Source organism: Opisthorchis viverrini, assembly GCF_000715545.1.
Source record: "Opisthorchis viverrini unplaced genomic scaffold scaffold3299, whole genome shotgun sequence".
Classification (NCBI taxonomy): Eukaryota; Metazoa; Platyhelminthes; class Trematoda; order Opisthorchiida; family Opisthorchiidae; genus Opisthorchis; species Opisthorchis viverrini.
In genome coordinates this window covers 1-19,918 of record NW_008752465.1, presented here as the reverse complement: position 1 = coordinate 19,918, position 19,918 = coordinate 1, and the positions used below count along the sequence as shown (strand labels likewise).

Below are 19,918 nucleotides of genomic sequence, written 5' to 3'. Positions count from 1 at the left end.
TATGTTCGGGACCGGCTGGGATATTTCTTCGAGATTTAAGTAGTGCCACAGTTCGGTTTGATATCCAGTGCTTGAGTGCGCCTGGTTGGGTTGTGCCACAGGCAAAATTCCCAGCGCTATGCAAAGAGGTGGCGATCTCGTCCCAGTATGAGTTCACATCTGATGCTAGAGCACTTGGAAGAGACTCTAGAAGAGGATTCTTATAAGTTCGTCTGACATCCGGCTCTGCCAGTCTTTCAGCTGCCATGCGATTTGTCCGCACCTTACGCGGCCTCGGGAAAAGTAAAGCGAAGCGACTCCGGACGAGCGCGTCGTCAGACTACACAAATGTGTTCCAAAACGACTGGCAGTTAGTTGTGGATCCGCACCATCGGTAACTGTTGGCACTGTGGCCGATTTGAGTTTGTGGCCGGCCTGTTGTTGGAGGACACCAAGTGGCCAGACGACTTCGGCTATTTCGGAAGTTCGTACTGCATTAAAACAGACTGCGATTAGCACACAGCTGAAGCAATCGTTCCCCAATGTCCGCACGTACCGAGTCCATGTCGACCTCCCAATTGAGTCTCAGATGCACCACTCATATCTCCGGCAACCACCACAATGTCTGAGCATTTAGCCCGCCGCAGCAGGGCATTCAGGGCGTCGTAAAACCTCTCTTTGACGGCGTCAGAGCTACAGTCAGTCGGGGCATAGGCAGACATAATAAAAAGACATCTATCAACTTGTTGCTTGTGAGACTCTTATACAGACTTTCCCAGACGAACCGCACAGAGGCGCCTATCAACAGGTATCCAGTCAAGTAAGGATACTTCCGCCCGGTGACTTAGCACAATACCAACCCCTGCACAGCGACCCGGCTGATGGCACCACGCGACGGCCGATGTGGCATGAGTTTATTCGTGTATGTGCAATTCATGGTCGTATGTGGGCTGGGATACTGCCAGGGCGCCCACATCTAGAAAGAAGGAAGATTGGGGTCCTAAACCAAAGCCTTTGGCTCAAAAGCCTAACCGCAAGGCAGAGGAGTTTGGTGGGATATGCAAATGCGTAACCATTTCTACGGAAGAAGTCGCCACATGTTCCAGCCCCCAACCTGGGCCAGGAGACTGCGTTCGTCAGACCTCTAACCAATGACCAACCTGGTATGAGAGACTGCGAGTGTCTCACGACACTCTCCAGTATAGCTCAATGGAGCACTGAGTTGCACAAACCGTCACACCACGTAAGGTCCAGTCTCTTCGTGACGGAGCAGCAGCTACCACAGATTGTCGAATCAGCAGATATAACACGTTTGTACCTAAAGTTGAATGCAAATGAACATTCTGCTTGTGAAAGGAGTAACACGAACAGTCATTTTGTTGTCGGTCAGTATCCTCAAGCTGAGGCAAATTCCCTCAAATTTGAGGAAAAAGGGTTCGAAGTTCTAATAACCAATCACTAAATGCCAGCAACAAATGTGACACATCAAATATTTTCACATTAACGCGCGACCCGGGAATGGACCTCAAGTTGCCGCTAACAACTCCAGCATCAGAGTAGCAAATAAGGAGCCAAACTTGAAATTGCACGCACTCGCTACAAAACTCAGCGCACTTTGTTGAAAGCCAGGGAAACCACAGACATTCTAATAGCACTTTTGATATTGTATGACTACCTGATAGATAGAGTAGCACTCACGATGATTTTGGGCCATATCAAAGTTCACTATCATATCATCGTCAAAGGTAGGTTGATGATTCTCATCAGAAGACAAGTTCGCGTTGCGTCTGTTTCGGCCAGCCGTTTCTGCCTGTTGAATATGTTTGCTTCTAATGATCCTGTGGTGTGTGGCCGTGCAATCTGGGTTTGTTGATCACGTTTGGTAATAGTGTCGGGTCTGTTGGATGAAATTCGAACCGTCTCATTATCTGGTCAGCTTTACAGGCCACTGCGTGATTTTTTTTAATTTACCGCCCAGTTATTTAGTGGAACAAATAAGTTAGGGATCCGGGTACCTTTTCCGAAGGTGGTGCACACTGTTCGGGAGGCTTATGAACAGACTTGTGTGTGGGCTGTGTTTGAAACCCGTATGACATCTCACAGAGAGCTGGCTTCGGTCAGAGTATGCCGCAAGGTAACAATAATCCACTGTCCCACTGCATTGTCGACATATACGTCATTTGTACTTTTGTCGTCCGAGTTGGCGAACAAAATCCCACAAGCCAATCTGCATGATGAACTTTCCGGGACGATAATGATGAATATCCCTGCTGAGACGCCGATCTGGAACGCCATCAAATTTGGGCGCATACTGACCAGAAGTATCGCCCTGGTAGAGGCGGTCCTCCCACTCAGTATGGTGAGAAGTTCTCTTATCGCTGAATTGCCCGAACTTGATGAATACTCTAAAAATTTCTTATATTCTGGTGACCTGAGAGCACTCGATGAATAAAAATGTTTAATTTGTCAATGTTGTGTTTGTGATTTCCTTTTTCTTACTGACATTACGCTTCCTATATGGAAATACATATTACGTCATAATCCTGGGCGCTGAGAGAGCTTCCTATACAAAGTAACGTATCGAAGTTCTCTCACAAGTTCACGCTGCATTGGTATCTCGGTAAATACATAGAAATCGGGGGTCACTGATGGCCCTGAGAGATAACTTAATCAAACAAGCGGCATGAGAAATATATCACCGGAACTTGCGTTCAAATGACTTCTCAAATATCATAGTTTCGGGAAACTCAAATTCGACTTGCTTCTAGTGAAAGTGTGCTCGTGAACGTGAACGCTCACTCAAAATCCCATCACATAGTCCACTTTCACAATCGTACAACGTATGTAGGAAGGGTGAAATCCACACTGCAGAATATCCAAAGACGGGTCCTAAGCACAAGTACTCGTGTTTACTCTCCTCAACAACAAAAAGCTAGGTAATGACTGCGCGTTCACACGCACCCGATATGCACAACGTCAATGCTACTGACTAATGATCATTAAGGCGTCATCGAATAGGTTTATGCACGATGACTTGAGTGGAATAAGAAAAGTTTTATACGCAGGTGCACGCCGCACTGATCCAAATGACTACAAGCTGAAAAGTTGTAATGATTCGATCAAAAGTGCGAGTGTAACTCACCGAATCGAATGATCTCCAACAACCTTCGTGAAGATTTGATCTGATTGACATAGAAGCATCGATGGATGTATCTGTCCACCAAATCGTTGGGCAATCTGACCCTAGGCTCACACGTCCACGTTCACATATCCTTACGCAATTGATAGTACAATATGAGCTTGACATGTTGACGGGAATTCCTTCCCGTTGGTAAAATAAATACACCCGAAAAATTCAAGAATGCCTGTGCGCCTGTTCCATTCTTGTTGAGAAATAGTAGTAGAGCAGAACGCGCAAACTTACAAAGTGAAACTAACTCCCGAATTCCTAACTCGTTGTTGAAGTAAAACCACTTGGCTGTAAAAGATTGACCAGCAGTTTCTGTTACTTTCAAACAGAGACGATATTCTATCATCTAATTCCTAGTACATTCAGATTAAGCCTGAACCTCAGTGTTCCATATTTTGGGTAGAAGGATGAGAGAACGTGAGAATTCCCTTCCGCCCCTTTCTCATCAGCTACAAGGAGCAGAGTTTCAATGCCCGCTGAATGATAGAGTTTGGGCTAGGCTGGTACATCTGCTTTTACCGCTGGAAGATTAACGAATCGGTCGAATGACGTAACAGTGTTGTGCCACCAGCTGGATTCGCATGTCATCTGTGCTGTCCATAGACAGAGTAAAGCAGAAGTCGCAGGCGAATTTTTCGATTTGATGAAACATGCCGTGACCGAGGGCGGAAGCAATTATCCTGCAGAGAGTCCTTTCAACTTAGCCAAGTAGACTGTGCACACTGGCTAATCCGTTCATGTGCCGACAGGGTTTGCATCTTTTCAGTTTTTTTTCTACATGTGGTTGGCACAAATCATACTACGGACTGCATTCACTGCTATTTTTCTCAGTTCACCGCCACATGCTCAATCGGATGCCCGCGAGCATGCGTCATTGTCAATATATTTAATCATTTATGGGAGTGTCCTATATTTTGAATCACAATCACCAAATAAGCCACTATGTTTTTAGCAGGGCGCCCCGTCAACCGCTGCCTGAAACAAATACGCACAGTGATTGGCTAAAGTTTCGGCCCCCATCATCCAAGGGGCGCTACTATATGGTAGATGAACTCGCGCAGGTGCTGGGCGATCAACTGGAACTGAACGAGCCTCACGCGAATCTGGCTGAGTGCTTCAAAGACCGGCCAATATGAAACGAAACACTTTTGTTCAAACGCCCCTCTAAGTCACACTCACACAGAAGATATCTTGCTGACTTGCATGCACGTGTCCATACTTTAACACAACACCGGGTTTTCACCACCAGCTTATGCAGCTGGTGACCGATTATGGTAGTTTCTTTCACCACGCGGAGAAATATCCAGCTTTTATTATTATCAGTACTGAAAACTCTTTGAAGTTTGTTCGATTAAATAAATTACTTTGGAAGCAAATTTAGTTTCCAGTTGATTGTGTACTTACTTTTTAGGATGATTGTTTGAACATCTGAGTGCTTCATCATGACTCTAGGAAACTCGAGGAACATCAGAATGTGCGCCGGTTCAGCTGTAGAAGCAATTGATGGAGAAGAATGCAAAGAACGCTTCACAGAGCGTCTTCTGAAAATAACCCACCGTTCCTTTGTTCCGAAATCAATAAGAAAGCGATAAGGTTTTCTCCCATTTTCCAGCTTTAGATGGCTGATGACCACTTAATACCCTGCACGTGACATGCATATCACGTGTTTCAACAGCTGACATCAATCAGGCGATGGATACATACTCTGGGGCGGTTGATATTGGTGCATGTTAGTGAGATTTGAGTTGTGATGTCTCCATCTGCTGCATGCACGCGGATACGAGCAACGATATCTGTGCGAATCTGTGCACAGTCCCCCAGATTGTGCCATTCTAATCCTCACGCGTATACGGATTGCAAGGACTGCACAAAAGTTTTTGTCCCAATCGGTTGAGAAAGCATTCGGTAACTGGATTACTGTATGATTCTGTCGACTGATCATCTGTCCATTGATTTTCGACGCAACGCTCACAGCAGACTGCATTAAAATCCATCTGTTCACGTCGTCGCGCAATTCACTGTTCCACCTATGTCGTGGATTATTGGTGATGCTTCTAAAGCCCTTAACAATGCGATATAAACCCTGTTTGATTTCCCTTTGGTCACCGAATCTGATGCGTTATATCACTGTGGTGGAAGAAATCTTCTGATGGATAACGTGATGCTCATCCAGCTACCGGGAATGAAGCAAACGCAGTGAGGCGGTCATAATGGAACACAAACTAAATTGAAATTTATTTTGCGATCCTAGCATAGAGTGACTGTAGCGCGGTCGGTATTATTGGGAACGAGGGAAACAAGGGAAACGGCTGAAATGCCACTACAGCGGCATTGTCTCCTAGCCCTATTTGCATTGACTGATGGGGAAGAAACTAGACATTAGTGCCGATATTTGAGTGAAACCGGCCAGAATGGGTTAGTAACTAACCTGGAAGTTTGGACTACATTGGGCACCAATGTGCTGGTTTGCATCGGAAACGAAACTCTCGGCATTAACGAGAAAATAAGATTGTTAATATCGTCATCTCTAAACTACGAACTACTTTCGAATTCGGGTAGCTAAGAGGAATATGATTTTCCGAAAATTGTTTTTAACGAATTAGCAATCTGACCGAGCGGACTTCTTTTCCCGTTAACGATCAAAAATGATAAACCGTGGGAATGAAGCTCTCCTAAAGGCAACTGATTCGAGATCTATTCGCTAATAACTGTTAGGATCTAGTGAACCGGAAACTAGCGATTGTGGTCGAATTGCAGCCTCAGTGCTCAAAATCTACCCCCGTAACGTGAAAATGTAACGGCAGGTGTCGCTAGCCAAAATGTGAGCTACCAAGTGATCGAAGCTTGAACCCATATCTTCCAGTGATAAATTTGGTCCTAATTTGCACAGATGTTGGTGGTTTCGGCGGTTGATCACTTAAAGTGTAATCGGAAATTCCGAGGACAACAGAAATATCTGCGGGTTTGTGTAGGTTAGATTTGGAATGGTCGAAAAACCTGGAGGAATAGATCGCGCTTTGTTTTGGCCTGCTAAGTTTTCAGTCGCCGTTTTTGTGTTAAGAGGCAAACAAATTGCAAACAACGTCACCGAATACAACGACGAACTCAAAAGAGAGAGAGTGACAAATTAAGTCGATCATTTGAGGTGCACTATAAACAGACATTGATGAGTTTTGTTTCCTCGGGCCAAGTGACAAAAGTGTATTCCGTGTAAGCTACATGCACATGAGTCTGCACAATTTATGGTGAAGGAAACCAACAGATTCCTTTTATTGCTTCATCGCCACAGCTCGGAACACAGGCGTCCCTGATTAGCCCGGCACAAAATGGCCGAGTAGACCTAGCACAACACGGTGAATCTGAAATTCGAAAGTTCCTCATTCAGCAAGCTTTCATCCATACATAGCAAATACCTTGAATGATAGAACTTCGCTCCCTGTCGTCACGACTCAGACAGGCCACTCGCCTGTCTAAAGGAAAACCACGCAACGACAGTTCAATAGCTTCAGCCGATTAAAGGCAAATCAAAGGAGAAATAATTGATAATCCCTAGGAAATTCTGGCACAGTTCAAAAATCACTTCTCAGCTCTGTTCACCTGCCCATGATATGTTGATAATAATTACACAGCCTGAGTCACACGGAGAGCGACCGACTACATCATTTAGTTCATACACCTCGTCTTGGTTACATTGGCTACATTCTCCCGAGTCGCCGTAGGATGATGTGATGCACCAATGTCTAATATCTTCACAGCACACTATCCATAATACCGACAAGGAAGAAACAAATTAACGCACTGTTCATAGCACAATTCACAAAGTTGCGAGACATGCCCTGGTCAATCAATATTTGCTACGCTAAATCCAACACGGCGAATGAAAGTACCATGCGCCAAGGCCCGCTATCGATCGAAGAGTGAACGGTGTTGGCGTTGAATACTGCCGGGATGCTTTGGCTACATGTGACACGAATCACTTAGTCCCACGAAAACGTTTCCAAGCTCAGCTGCTCAATGGATTAGCAAATGTTGGCCTCTCGAATGGGCGGGATTGGAGAATGTCGGTGTGAACAGGTGGAACAAGCTCTGGGCCCCGATTCGTTGAGATACTGGGAAAATGGTCAGTTATTCAAGGGGACTTGACTTCACACTAAAAGCACCAAAGAGGCCGGATAGTAAAACTCAAAAACGCAGATCTGAATAACACGAAATGTAGAACTACGGAGCCATCAGCCTCTCACTGACTGAATATTGTAGCAAAGATTTGAATGCTTGCGGTAGACCCCAGCCAAACGGACGCTATCTCCATCTGTTGGATACAGCGCGATCACAGATGTGGAACACTTGTGGGGGCATCCGAAAACTGAGGTGATTCTACATAGTGCTACTGGGCAACCAAAGTTTCCGCCAATTTGACGATATTTGTTAGCTTGACTGACTAAAAAGATACGAGCCCAAAACCGAATCTTCGAACTGTTATCAAACGATGAATTACTTTTTGGTTTCGTCGGTTGTTGAGTGTCAGTCACGATACAGCTCGAAGGCATGTATGAATTCTAAGGAAGTGCGTTTGTTTCATGACCGAAGTCGCATTGTATTAAACCTGTCCCGAGACGTCAAACGGGATTAGAAACATAATTTCGGCTGTTTGTTTTAGACGTCCAGACATGTTGCTTTCGTCCGATGAGAGCAGACCCAAAATAAATAAAAGCATTCTGGTCAGGATGAGAGAAATTCGATGGAACTGAGCAGACAATTTTGTCAGGTGACCAGTATATATTTAATTATTTGAAGGTCACCTTTTCTGCGTTCTGTCACTTGGACACGCGTCATTTGCTGTCATGACGTGCACACCTTCAACAAGTTTCTTGAAAAGAACCAACCTGTAAAACGATTTCCCACATTGCTCGCAAATGTGATGGCTTTGATTTCCGTGCACGGTTCTCATGTGCCGATCAAAACTCCGTTTTCGGCACAACAGCGCCTCACACTCCTTGCACACTTGACGCGTTTCCTCTCGGTGAACCGATCGCCTATGCTGGAACAGATTCTTAAAACTTGAAAAGCGATTCTGTCATTCAGGACGTGAATCGCCGCTTTCCTCTGGTTCACGCACTCGCTTACTGTATGTTCTCACAAGAATGTGATGCCCACCAGCATTTTTTCCTTAATAGTTTGCTCAAGCCTACTCTCACACATGAAAGTTCTTTCGCACATATTACAATAAATTTCGGCGGTTTCATTGTGCACGGTTTGGTGCCTCGCAACCTCCTACAAGGGTGGGAATGATTTGCCGCATAATAAGCTCTCGTGGGGTCCTTGCTGGTCTGCTTGTTTGTTCGGATCTTCGGGTTGAATAAGAGTGGAAAGTTTGCCCTGCGTTGTCCTTGTTGATTGCACTACGTTTACGAATGCTGTTTAAAATTAAAAGAGGCGAAGAACTCAATGTCAGGTTCACTAAATTTGTTTAGCTGTCTTATACTGTCCTTAAATGCAAAAGTGCAAATAGCATCCCATTATTGGAAAGGGACCTGGAATTTTCGATCGAGCCACTGTGTTGCAAGTGCACATTTTCACTGCTGAAGAAAACTCGGGAAGCACTTGACAACTAATTCACCCCCATCGGGAATTATGAGCAGTGCGATTCCCACGGTTTGAGTAATGGTCTGTGTTTAACAACCACGTGATTACCACTGAAAGTCACTCCGTTCGATGGCGATCAGCTCATCCATCCTTAACATGGCTGGCAATTAACCGGCATATAAGTCCATCCGTTCAACTATTACGGAATATGCTCGACGTGGCTACAACCACACTGGCTACTTGATTCATGACTTGCCAGCTGTAATATTTATACCCTCTGGTTTATTTATAATTTGTCAATAACAAGTTAAACCCTGGCATCCTCACTTCCGTCTTCTACTTAAGTTGAACAGCTCGGTGTGGCAGACGGGATTAAGCTATCTTACTTGGGACCGGATAAGCTGTTGTGGTTTGCTCGGCTGCTCCGTTCACTGGTTTCGCTTGTGAATATGGGTCCAACGCTATTCTGGTAGCAGGTTGAGGACTTTTTCTGAAGACAAACCATGCTTCAGCTTTTGTTCTCTGCAGGAATATTCGAGCCATCCGTACATGATGCCGGCATGTCCTTTAGCAGTCATCGAAATAGAGATACCAATTGCAGCAATCACCATGCTGCTGACGATTTTTCAGTAGCCGAAATGGTGAGCTAAATAAAATATATTTTACTGAAGTTGAAGCAATCTCCGCACTAATTATTACATACATTTTTGCAATGAGGTACACGATCACACAGACATAAACGATTTCGTGTTTGTCTGAAAAACGTCTGTTGGCACAAATCAAATATCGCGCTATGTGTTAACATTGCCGACGTGCGAAGCCTGTGTTCGAATTCGTTTGTTTGTCCATTTGAAGTTCGACGCACTTACCAAATGGCTCTCCACAACCGGCTACTTTGCTTAACCACCTAGTTCAGTATAATTTTCTCAATCGCCGTTTTAGCCGATTGCCTGGGTTCTGCCTGTGGTGATTCCAAGACACAAGCATATATTTAGGACGACAATTCGTGACTGATGATTACGCAAACGTCAACGCTGTTTTACTGGAGTTCAAGTATGGCTCGATTGTCTCTCGAAAAATGTAGTGACTTACACAACGGAGCATACTCCGAGAACAGGCTGTTCAACCCCGCAGCTGGAATAAAACAGAGCACGTTGCGTGGAGTGCAGCAGAAACGGTGAACCCGAAGGTGGCCAAAAGCGGTCCGTCGGCCTCATGTCCAAGTGCATTGTCTAACTACCGTGCCGACGCCCGAAAATAATAAAGCCGAGTGCTTTAGGATCACCAAGATATAAGAAATTTCCAGAATATTCATCAAGATCGCCTTTAATAAAGCAAACATTTTGGTCAGTGTGCGTCCAAATGTGGTGTCGCTCCAGCTCGGCGGGCACAAGAAGGAGATTAATCATTATTTCCGAAGGCGATTTGAGGAGAACCGGTTATGTCCTGTCTTTCATATTGCAATAACTGCTGCCAATACGGAAAAAAACATTTTGGTCAGTGTGCGTCCAAATGTGGTGTCGCTCCAGCTCGGCGGGCACAAGAAGGAGATTAATCATTATTTCCGAAGGCGATTTGAGGAGAACCGGTTATGTCCTGTCTTTCATATTGCAATAACTGCTGCCAAATACGGAAAAATCCTGGGGGGTTCATCAGGCAGTTTGACTTGCGGTATTTTGCCCGAAACTCAGACGACAAAAAAGAACATACCACGTATGTGTCAACAACCCAGTAGGGCAGCGGATTTTTGCTACCTTGCTCCGTACTTTGACCCAAGCCAGCTCTCTGTGAGATGTGATGCGGGTTTCAAAACACAGACTTCTTTTCATTAGCCGCCTGAAGAATGTGCATCGCCTTCGGGAAAGTTACGCGGATCCGAGAACGTAATTAGTTAACTGTAACTTATTTGTCCCACCAGCGTCAAACTGATAACTCGAAATCAAACACGCAGTAGTCTGTAAATCTGATCAGATAATGAGACGATTAGAATTTCATTCATCCAGAGACTACGGTATTAACAAACGTGATCAACAAAATCAGATTGCACGGCCACACACCACAAGATCATTAGAAACACACATATATAACAGGTAGCCACGGCTGGTCGAACTAGACGCATAGTGAGTATGTCTTCTGATGGGTATCTTCAACCTACTTTTGACGCTGTGTAGTGAATTTTGGGACGGCCCAAAATCATCGTGAGTTTCACTGACTCTACCACAAAACCTCCATGACAAACCGTACTAGAATGTCTGTGATTTCCTTGGTTTGCAACAAATCGCGTTACGGTTTGTAGCGCCAACTTGACGGCCATTCCCGGGTCGTGCGTTGTTTTGAAAATACATGATGTTCCATAATTGTGGCTGACATTTAGTGGTCGGCTAATATGAAATACGCCCTCTTTCGTCAAACGCAAGGTACTGTGCCCAAGCTAGCTCACACTGACCGAAAAAAACTGCCTGTTCGTGTTATTTGCTTCTTCACATGTAGAAATTCAACTTTGTGCACAATATCAACCACGAGAATGTCCCCAACGTGGTAGTGAACGATCCTGCAACGGACGGATTTGCAGTTTTTGCGTGTAGTGCCTGAGACGGTAGTGTTCAAGACAGGCGTTCTACCCGCCGAATTCACTGACAGGCATTTCGCTTGGCCTAAATTCGGAGATGCAGTGTATGACATGGTGGGATCCAAATGTCGAATCTTGAAAGGTTCCAAGTACAGGCCGTTTTGTTCTAGTTCGATATAGGGAATTTTTCTACCTGAGATCAGATTAAATATAAAGCCCGATGGAAATTAATATTTTCCCTATAGACGTTGCCTACTACCCAACCGAGTTTCGTCGCCTGAAATCAGAAGAAAACGTTTCCTGTGAATGACTATAAAACGTAACAATACATTATTTTCCTAAATCTGAAATCCTCAATGTGACCCCAGGGACTAAGTCACAGCATCACGGAACATTCATACCTTCACGCCCGAAGAATTTTATCGACCGAACAATATCACGCTGCTAATACAGTCTATCCTGACCAGTATTTCCACTGGAGTGCCAGGTTTTGGGAGCAAAAGCATCCAGCGTAATGAATCACCGTTTCTGCTACATTCCACGCAACCTATTCTGTCTGTTCCAGTTGTGGATTTGAACAGCCTGTTCTCGGAATATGCTCCCTTATGTAATCACTATTCTTTTCTGAAAGACTACCAAACCATATTTGCACCCCACTAAAGCATGGTGCCTCTTTACGGCTTTGACGTTCACGAATTGTCGTTCCAAATGTATGCTTGCCAATAGAGATCACCACACTCATTATCCAGGCATTCGGGTAAAACGGAGCTTTGGAAAATCATAATGAACTTGATCCCCAAGTCAACTAGCTGGCTTCAGGTAACCAATTGGATAACTGTCTGCGCGCGTTTCACACTCTTCATTGCACAGATACTACTGAACACAACGTGATTGTAATGGACTTGCTCGGAACCTATTCTAAAGCACGACTCAAAATCCTGAATCATGAGGTTTTGCAATTTTGCCTGCGCTCATCCCTTTCCCTATATGCTGTGAGAAATGACTGTTATGTTGAGCAGGCTAAGCTGACTACGTGGACGAAGGCTAATTCATCCTCTATGTGACATCAGTGTGTACGAAGTAACGAGAGACATGGTAGTTCCGTTACACGCATCCTGGGTCCTCCGACTCGTGCACAACTCAGGCTTTCCAGGAATATTCGATCTCCCGACCACCTGATAATATATATATCAAGAAATATTCGTTCGGCTGTGAAAATATCTCCATGGCACATAAGGCATCACCAGAGTTGAGAGAGTTCCAGGTTTCTTAAGCCGAGAAAGCGGTGGTTCTGGGTACGCCTCTTGAGTTCAAAATTGTAAATCGCGTAAATGACTTCCTTCCCCACACGGGCCATATTCAGTGGACCACAATAAGATGCAACAATTTCAAATTTACAAATCCGGATCAGTCCGCGTCACGTGCATGCCGTAAGTGAATAAATGTTTTCATGATATGTCGTGTATTTGAGGGTTAACCAAACAGCTGATCATCTACCCGTGATCTAGCCATTTAGTTTTCGAAAGATGAATGGAGTGATTCTGACTTCTACTCTTTTCGCAGGTGCACAACGCGCATGATTCCCTTTGAGGATGAAACAGCTGGACAGTACTAGCAGGCTTTCCGCTATAGGGCATGGTCACAAATATCCGATGAGAATTTCCCAGCCTTTTCATACTAATCGCAATGTCGACTCCTTGCCTACGTGTCTGTTGCTAGCAAAGTCAGTACATGCCAGTTGCGGACAAATGCTGTAACTGATATTTTTTGTCCACCTCTTATTTTCAACCAGCGGGTTTACACACCAGGCAGTCAGAAAACGCAGCAGATTGTTACTGTTCCGGTGCTGATCGAACGGACGGCCAGACAAGACAAACACATAAGGAAGGGCCTCCAATGTGTTTCCCATACCGCCACCCATCCCTAACCTGTCGGTGGATAAGATACACCACGAGAGACACGCCAGAACTGCGGATTTCCCCTGTATTCTGCCCGAAACATCGTTTAGTAATGAGGGAATCCTTCAACAACCAATGAGGCAAATGCACTCTCAGAACATCAAGACATTCAGCGCGGGAATCCGGGACAACAGGGCATCCATGTAATGAATGCGGAAAGTGCTTACCAAGTTGTAAGAATCTCCTTCGACTCCGGCGATCGGTACACAGTGAGGGAACGCGTCGACAATGTGAAAGATGTGGGGCATCGTTCTGCCAGAAATGGAATCTTGATCGCCATCTGAGGGACGCACACGGCCACCACGTTTATGAGGAATAAGGAACACTGAGCGCCCAAACTAGATGTTCTTAGGAAGCATCGGAAAATAGGCACGCCAGAGACTCAAATGTCACTGCCCATTCATAAGAAACAAACTAATATAAGCTGACCCAAAATTTGCCTAAATTCACTCTTGCGGAACTGCTCTTAATTTTCTGTAAACTTGAGATTTCTAGTCATGAAATTAACCCACCTCTTCCAAGTTGGCACATTTCGATGGTGTGTTCGGCAACAAGTACCTCGGATTTCCGACACATACTACTCACTGAACCTTACAAAAATTGCGCATCAGGAGCAAGGTGCCTCCACATCTGAAAAGGTTCCATTAAACTTTCAAGAAAAAAATCAACCTACTAGAATTCTGGATTTTTGCGTAACTCTCAGCGAAATCTTAATGTTCACAAATTTCTATGGATTGTGGATTATGACAGGCTTAGCAACGAATAAAATATGTAACGTGGCGAATCGTTTTCATATCGCAATACGACGGGAGGCGGAATTTAAATCTAGTACATTCCATGCTGGGGAATGCAGTAATATCTTCAAATACATCAAATTTTCATTAGCATATCAAACTACTCCGATTAGTTCGGAGCTGAACGATGCTTCTGGCAGTAATCCTCCCGATCAAGTGTTCGTTTCCTCATACTTTCGAAATGCACTTCCTAGGCCGTTTGTGAAATGGACAGTGCCATCTATGAAACTATAACAAACTCGATTATGGCGTTTGCAATCATGAAAATACCAACACATTGTTTGCACAAACATCGCTTTCTGTCTTGGAAAACAGGCTTTCGATATAATGCAAATGGTCTGTCTGTACACCGTCACCGTACTTTCATTGTTCAAATGGTAGCTGGCGTCCAAATGAATTGCCTGTTGCAGTGATTATTAGCTGTTTGCTTGTTTGAGCTCACCGGCCTGACGTTAATTCCGGATCGGAGGGAAGATTTTGTGAGTGACTGCCGTGGGTTCACTATGAATGTACGAATATTTCCACAGTTCCAAAACACAACCTAAGTGTGGCTGCCAAGATTGACGGTGACAAAACATCTCGAGCGATAGTGAACCCTGGATACCAATACATATACATCAATACATATGATACGCACTCTGCGCATAGTTAAATGGGCCTTCCTGTAAATTGAAGCAATTGTTCATGGCCTGATTGATGTGCTCACTTTGTATGATTTTTGGTAGAAGGTTACACTCACAATGATTTCGGGACGTCACAGATCTCAACGTCCGTGTCAAATCAAGGTGGATAATGCCCATCAGAATAGAATTTGGCCTGTCAGTATGCATGCAAAATTCCTCCGTATTGGTCTACGAAGCTGCAGTACGCACTACCCATCCCAGACCAAACTGGATCGGGTAAGGGAAACCCATCTTATATGGACTGTGGAATTAGGCGTTCGATCGTAAATCAGGCGCAACATATTTTGGACGTCAAAGCGCCAACATCTTTCACGCGGATTTATTCGGATAGGTGAATCAAATGGAGCTGCTCGGGAATTGCGTCCGCTGATGCATAAAATTTCATGGTGTAAATAGAAATTCAAAGCTGCTTGCTGCAGCCGAGCTCCAACATCTACCAGCCACAGTTCATCTTCCGAGCGACCCTTCCCTCGTAAACTATTTCGGCCTAATGACGCACCGTTGGATACATCGAACTCCTACTGAGGGCACTCTGTTGGCCGACTGAATTCTCCTTCACGTCTAACAGTGGTTGCTTCGAATGAAACTTGGATGCTCATTGAATTGAGGTAAATACAAAAGTGTTGGACTCGTCACTTTTCCGTGCATTATACGTGTAACTCAATCACTCACTGCATTTTTGCGTCTTGCGCTATTTGAAAGCTTTACTGTATTTGAAGAATAATATATGGTTAATTCTTTTTGGACCAGACTGCGTGTTTCTCGGCCGTTACTCTGGGGTGTTTTTGGCTGACACCCAAAGCCATTTTTTGGTTACATCCTTGCGGATCTCCATCAAATGACTATTTTAAGAGACCGGTACGTCCTGTGCTATCGCATAAGATGTGGATGTTCCCTGAAGCGTTCACAGTAATGCATTCTAAACCTGAAGGAGTCACAGAATGCCTAACGTCCAGTCTACCTCACGGCATTATGCCATGATGATAAGGGGGCATGTANGGCGATTCCTCATGTGCATTGGCGATGGACGCTCGCGGCAAAAGTGCAAATAAAACAAGGGTTCAGTCGGTGGGTTTCCTAACTGCAACATGGATCCGCTTATTGTTCACATCAAATGCGAGAAGCATTTTATGCAAGTAGTCTGTTCCGAGTGCATAATGGGTACTGTCGTGCATCAATATTGTACCTTGATATTTTGTGACCCGGTGTTCTGTGTACTGTTGAAGTAATGAGTGAAATTCAATAATGATTATATGTGACGTATGCATAAACGAAATTCATCACTGTGCATGCCGCAAAGTTTGGTCTGTTCTATTAGGTCGGATTTATTTCGTATTGACAACTGGCAGGTAGTTCAGGCCGTATTGAGTGGCAGGAAGTTTTAGTGCGTTTTGAGTCAGCGCAAGCGCTCATTGAATGTCCCTCATTGATGACGTTCTTATAAAGTTCTCAAAATCTAGGGATTGCAAGCTGATCGTCCAATTAGCCCCAGGTATTGTTTGTTTGTTTGCCTTACTTACATGGATATGTGTCACCTTGTGATTTCTGTAAACAAGAGAACTAATCTTACAAATTGCACTGTTCAAGAAACTCAAAATCTAGGGATTGCAAGCTGATCGTCCAATTAGCCCCAGGTAACCCCTGTTTGTTTGCCTTACTTACATGGATATGTGTCACCTTGTGATTTCTGTAAACAAGAGAACTAATCTTACAAATTGCACTGCCGTTTCAAGAAACTCTGAACCAGCCGCGTAGCAGCCAGGCAGGCCAGAATGACAGCTTAGTCTATCAGTAAATTAGCGATAGAACTGTTGACAGTGGAAGGGCATTCGGTACTGTGCATTTGAGGTTTCGTCTCGCCAATGAGCCCACAGGAACTCCACTGCTGTTTCATCCTATTTGGAAATCAGCAGCAGCGCCAGTTCTACGAAACTTCAAGCATAATCTGAAAAAAAAACATTGATAAATTCTCAGTTGAAAGTAGCGAAACCCCTAAAATACAGTCGGTCTGGAAATAAATCAGAAGGGGAATATTTCCGCGAGATGAGTGGGGCTTTCATTGCTGGGCGCAACGTTCATGGGTCCGGCCAACAACCGCAACGAAGCGATATGTTCTTCCTGTCTAAGGGGTGGGTTCCGCAATATCCTGTTCAACCGTGAGTTAGCCACAATGCTGATGAGTCTCTTGTGGTCGAACGGCATAGTGTTCCAACGACAAGGCAAAAAATCGCAAATTCGAGACTCTTCGGAGTTTCACGAGATGCGCACTGCTGACGACTCCCAGTCTCTGTTCGGCTTTCAGCACGAATGAGCTTCAAGCACACGACAAAGCAACATTGAATGGGCAGGTTGATTCTCTCCATGGACCCCGACTGAGTCTCTCGGTTTTGATGTTCCCAGGGCTGGGTTGAAGTAAATCATCATATGGCGCTTACTACTAGTTATCTTATACTCTTGTTTAATCAACCCGGGTGTAAGCATTGAAGGTTCTGAGCTAAGGAAGATCTTTCAACACGTACACACTTCGATAAACCTCTATTTCCTGACGACTTAGAGAACGCATGGGTGCTAAATTTACCAGGTTGTTTAATCATATTATTAGTTGAAACACGAAATTCAGGAATCCTTTCAGCAATGGGCGCCAAAAACACGATTACTAGAACGAAACAAAGTGAATCCGAGCAACCGATTCCCAGGGGATTCCGCATGCTTAGACTGCGTGAATTGGTTCATGCGAATACGATATTCCATAAAGGCCCTCATTGCCAGGCGCCTTAATTCTAGTCAATCCAAACGAAATTTCATAAACTGCCAACTCACGAATCAACGTATATTAACCAACGATCGTTTGAGACGTGATCCAACGCTACAGCACCAGCTGGATAATTTTGTCGCGAGAATCGGGAAACCTGCACTGTTGCCTTTTCAGCCTGAAAAGAAACCATCAAAAGCCTGCGGAACCTGCAAAAATTGATTTTGAAACGCGTAAATACGTGTCAATTTCGTAAACGTTACTATAGAGTAGAGTAATTCCCGGTCCTCATGATCGAGTACCTGTTGTAGCTTATCAAAATTATTGATTTCGTCTTGCGGTTCGGGTTTGAGAGACATAGGACATTCCACCGGTTCCTCTGGGAGCAAGTCCAATCACTCCGTTTATGTGATCTAGGAATTTCATTCTCTCATTTGAACTCTTTACGAACAAGTATTTGAATTGCTTCACTTTTCCCCGAGCGCCCACCTTCAACCAAGTAGCTAGAAATGGTTCTCCCACCAGTCGCCAGTGAGTTCGTACCTGCTGTACAGATGACACTCTTTTTCTCTCATGACTTTCATTCCACTGAACTCGGATATGGATGGTAAACCATACTGACTACGAAGCTCGTTTGAAGCGACCCAACTGAACTACAAAAATGTACCCAACAGCACTCGCTTTTCCACCGCCGAGTCTCCCATTTTTACGGTGCCAACAAGCAACGACTGAAGAAAATCAATGAACAAACCTGAGGCTTTAAATATTCCGTAGCAATAAACCCACTTTAAATTCCTTTCTATTCAATCGCTGTAACGACTTCTGAAAATCACCGTTCACGCTTTCATTGTTTGCATGCAAAAGATGCATTATCGACTCTGCAGAACGTTAGAATTTTTAAACTTACGGCTTATTTCCGGAGGCATCATTCGCTTTGATGCACAACACCAAACTGAGAGTAACGATCCACATACTGGGACGGGAAATTTCATGAACACAACGTTAGACTATATAGGTACCTGCCCGTAGTGACTGTACTGAAACGAATGAAAGGGACGTCAAACTTATGGCTAAATAGCAGTGTTGTCGAATCAACCGACCCTTCCAAGGACAATGCCTTGTAGCAAACAGCACAATGACCTTTAACAAAACCATGGATTTTACCTAGACTAAACTCATTTACTGGGTGGATCGAATGCAGTTTTCCTTAGTAAGTTCACATCTAACTGAAAGCCACCTCCAGACTTTCAGTGTTATTCTGTAACTCCGTGAACCCTCATCTTGTTGATTCCTTTCTTCAATGTAATATGTCGCACAACGCGATTCCACTTTTTGTCATTTTGGTCTGTGCCCATACCACCCTTGTTATTTTAGCTGACCGTGTACCTTGTCATCGGACCTGTCGTTTAAGTTCACACGTGGTTTCGCTAGCCTGTAAACACGTGGCTTTGAGTGCGCGTGGACTTTGAGACCCGTTAAGGATTAGCCGTTCCTAAACCGGTTCATAGGAGCCGGAATAGTCCCACAAATTGAGGTATGTATTGTACTTATATTGTACTTATAGGAGCGCATTTGTAGATTTGAATGTTTTGGGTTTTGTGGGTTTTTACGCGTAACTCGACGTGAATCACCAGATTACTGGAACGAGTCTATACTGCACAGGTTGCGCTGGCTTGGCCACGTGCTGCGTATGCCAGTCGACCGACTTCCCCGAAGGGCACTTTTCGCACAACCACGTAAAAGGTGGAGGCGGCCAAACAATGACTTCGCAGGGTAGTATAAAAACAATTACCAGTAAACTCAGCTACGGTGTTAATTGCCGTCTTCCTGGGTGGGAACCCGAGACGGGCCTCATCACTGCCTAGAGACATTGTCAGACGTGGACCAGTCGCACTCTCAGTGACGCTCGTGCATCAAAGCTATTGCATTCAATGCACAGATCCTTTTCCAAAACCCAACCTCAATGGACAGCTCACTGACAGTGTTGGATTTACGCACCAATTCATCAACTCCCGCCTGCAATGCGCAGCTAGCTACCCCCCATCCAATCATCGGTGAACGAATCTGCGGCAGCTACAACCACTGTACGACCAGCACGCGGTTGCTACAGCTCACAATGATGAATAATAGTGAACGGCCTCGCGTCTATTGATTACAACATCTTACGACTAAGCTAGAGACCCTTTGCGTGGTTGCGTTTGTGCTCACATGTGACTCTCAATATTTCAAACATAGTGCTTGGGCAGATAAGCTCGAATTGATAGTTTGGCCTAAGCGAGCTTCTGCGCAACGGTCTTCTTCATAGCGGAAATGTCTTGATCTGTTTTCCTGGAACAATCGGTCCGGTGAATTCAATGTGATGTCCTAGAGACGCCATAATTGTTTTCCAAAGGAGGATTTTGCTTTGGAA

The 19,918-nt window shown here is 44.6% G+C and overlaps 1 protein-coding gene across 1 annotated transcript in view; it reads left to right on the top strand.

Moving 5' to 3' along the window:
* T265_15729 (hypothetical protein) overlaps positions 1-9,393 on the top strand; it is a gene marked incomplete at both ends in the record, with an annotated part of 19,874 nt that extends 10,481 nt beyond the window's left edge. Inside the window, one exon of the mRNA XM_009179030.1 lies at positions 9,281-9,393. Coding sequence (XP_009177294.1) covers positions 9,281-9,393 — 113 coding nt within the window. The remainder of the gene's footprint in view (positions 1-9,280) is intronic.
* Positions 9,394-19,918: the final 10,525 nt, after the last annotated feature.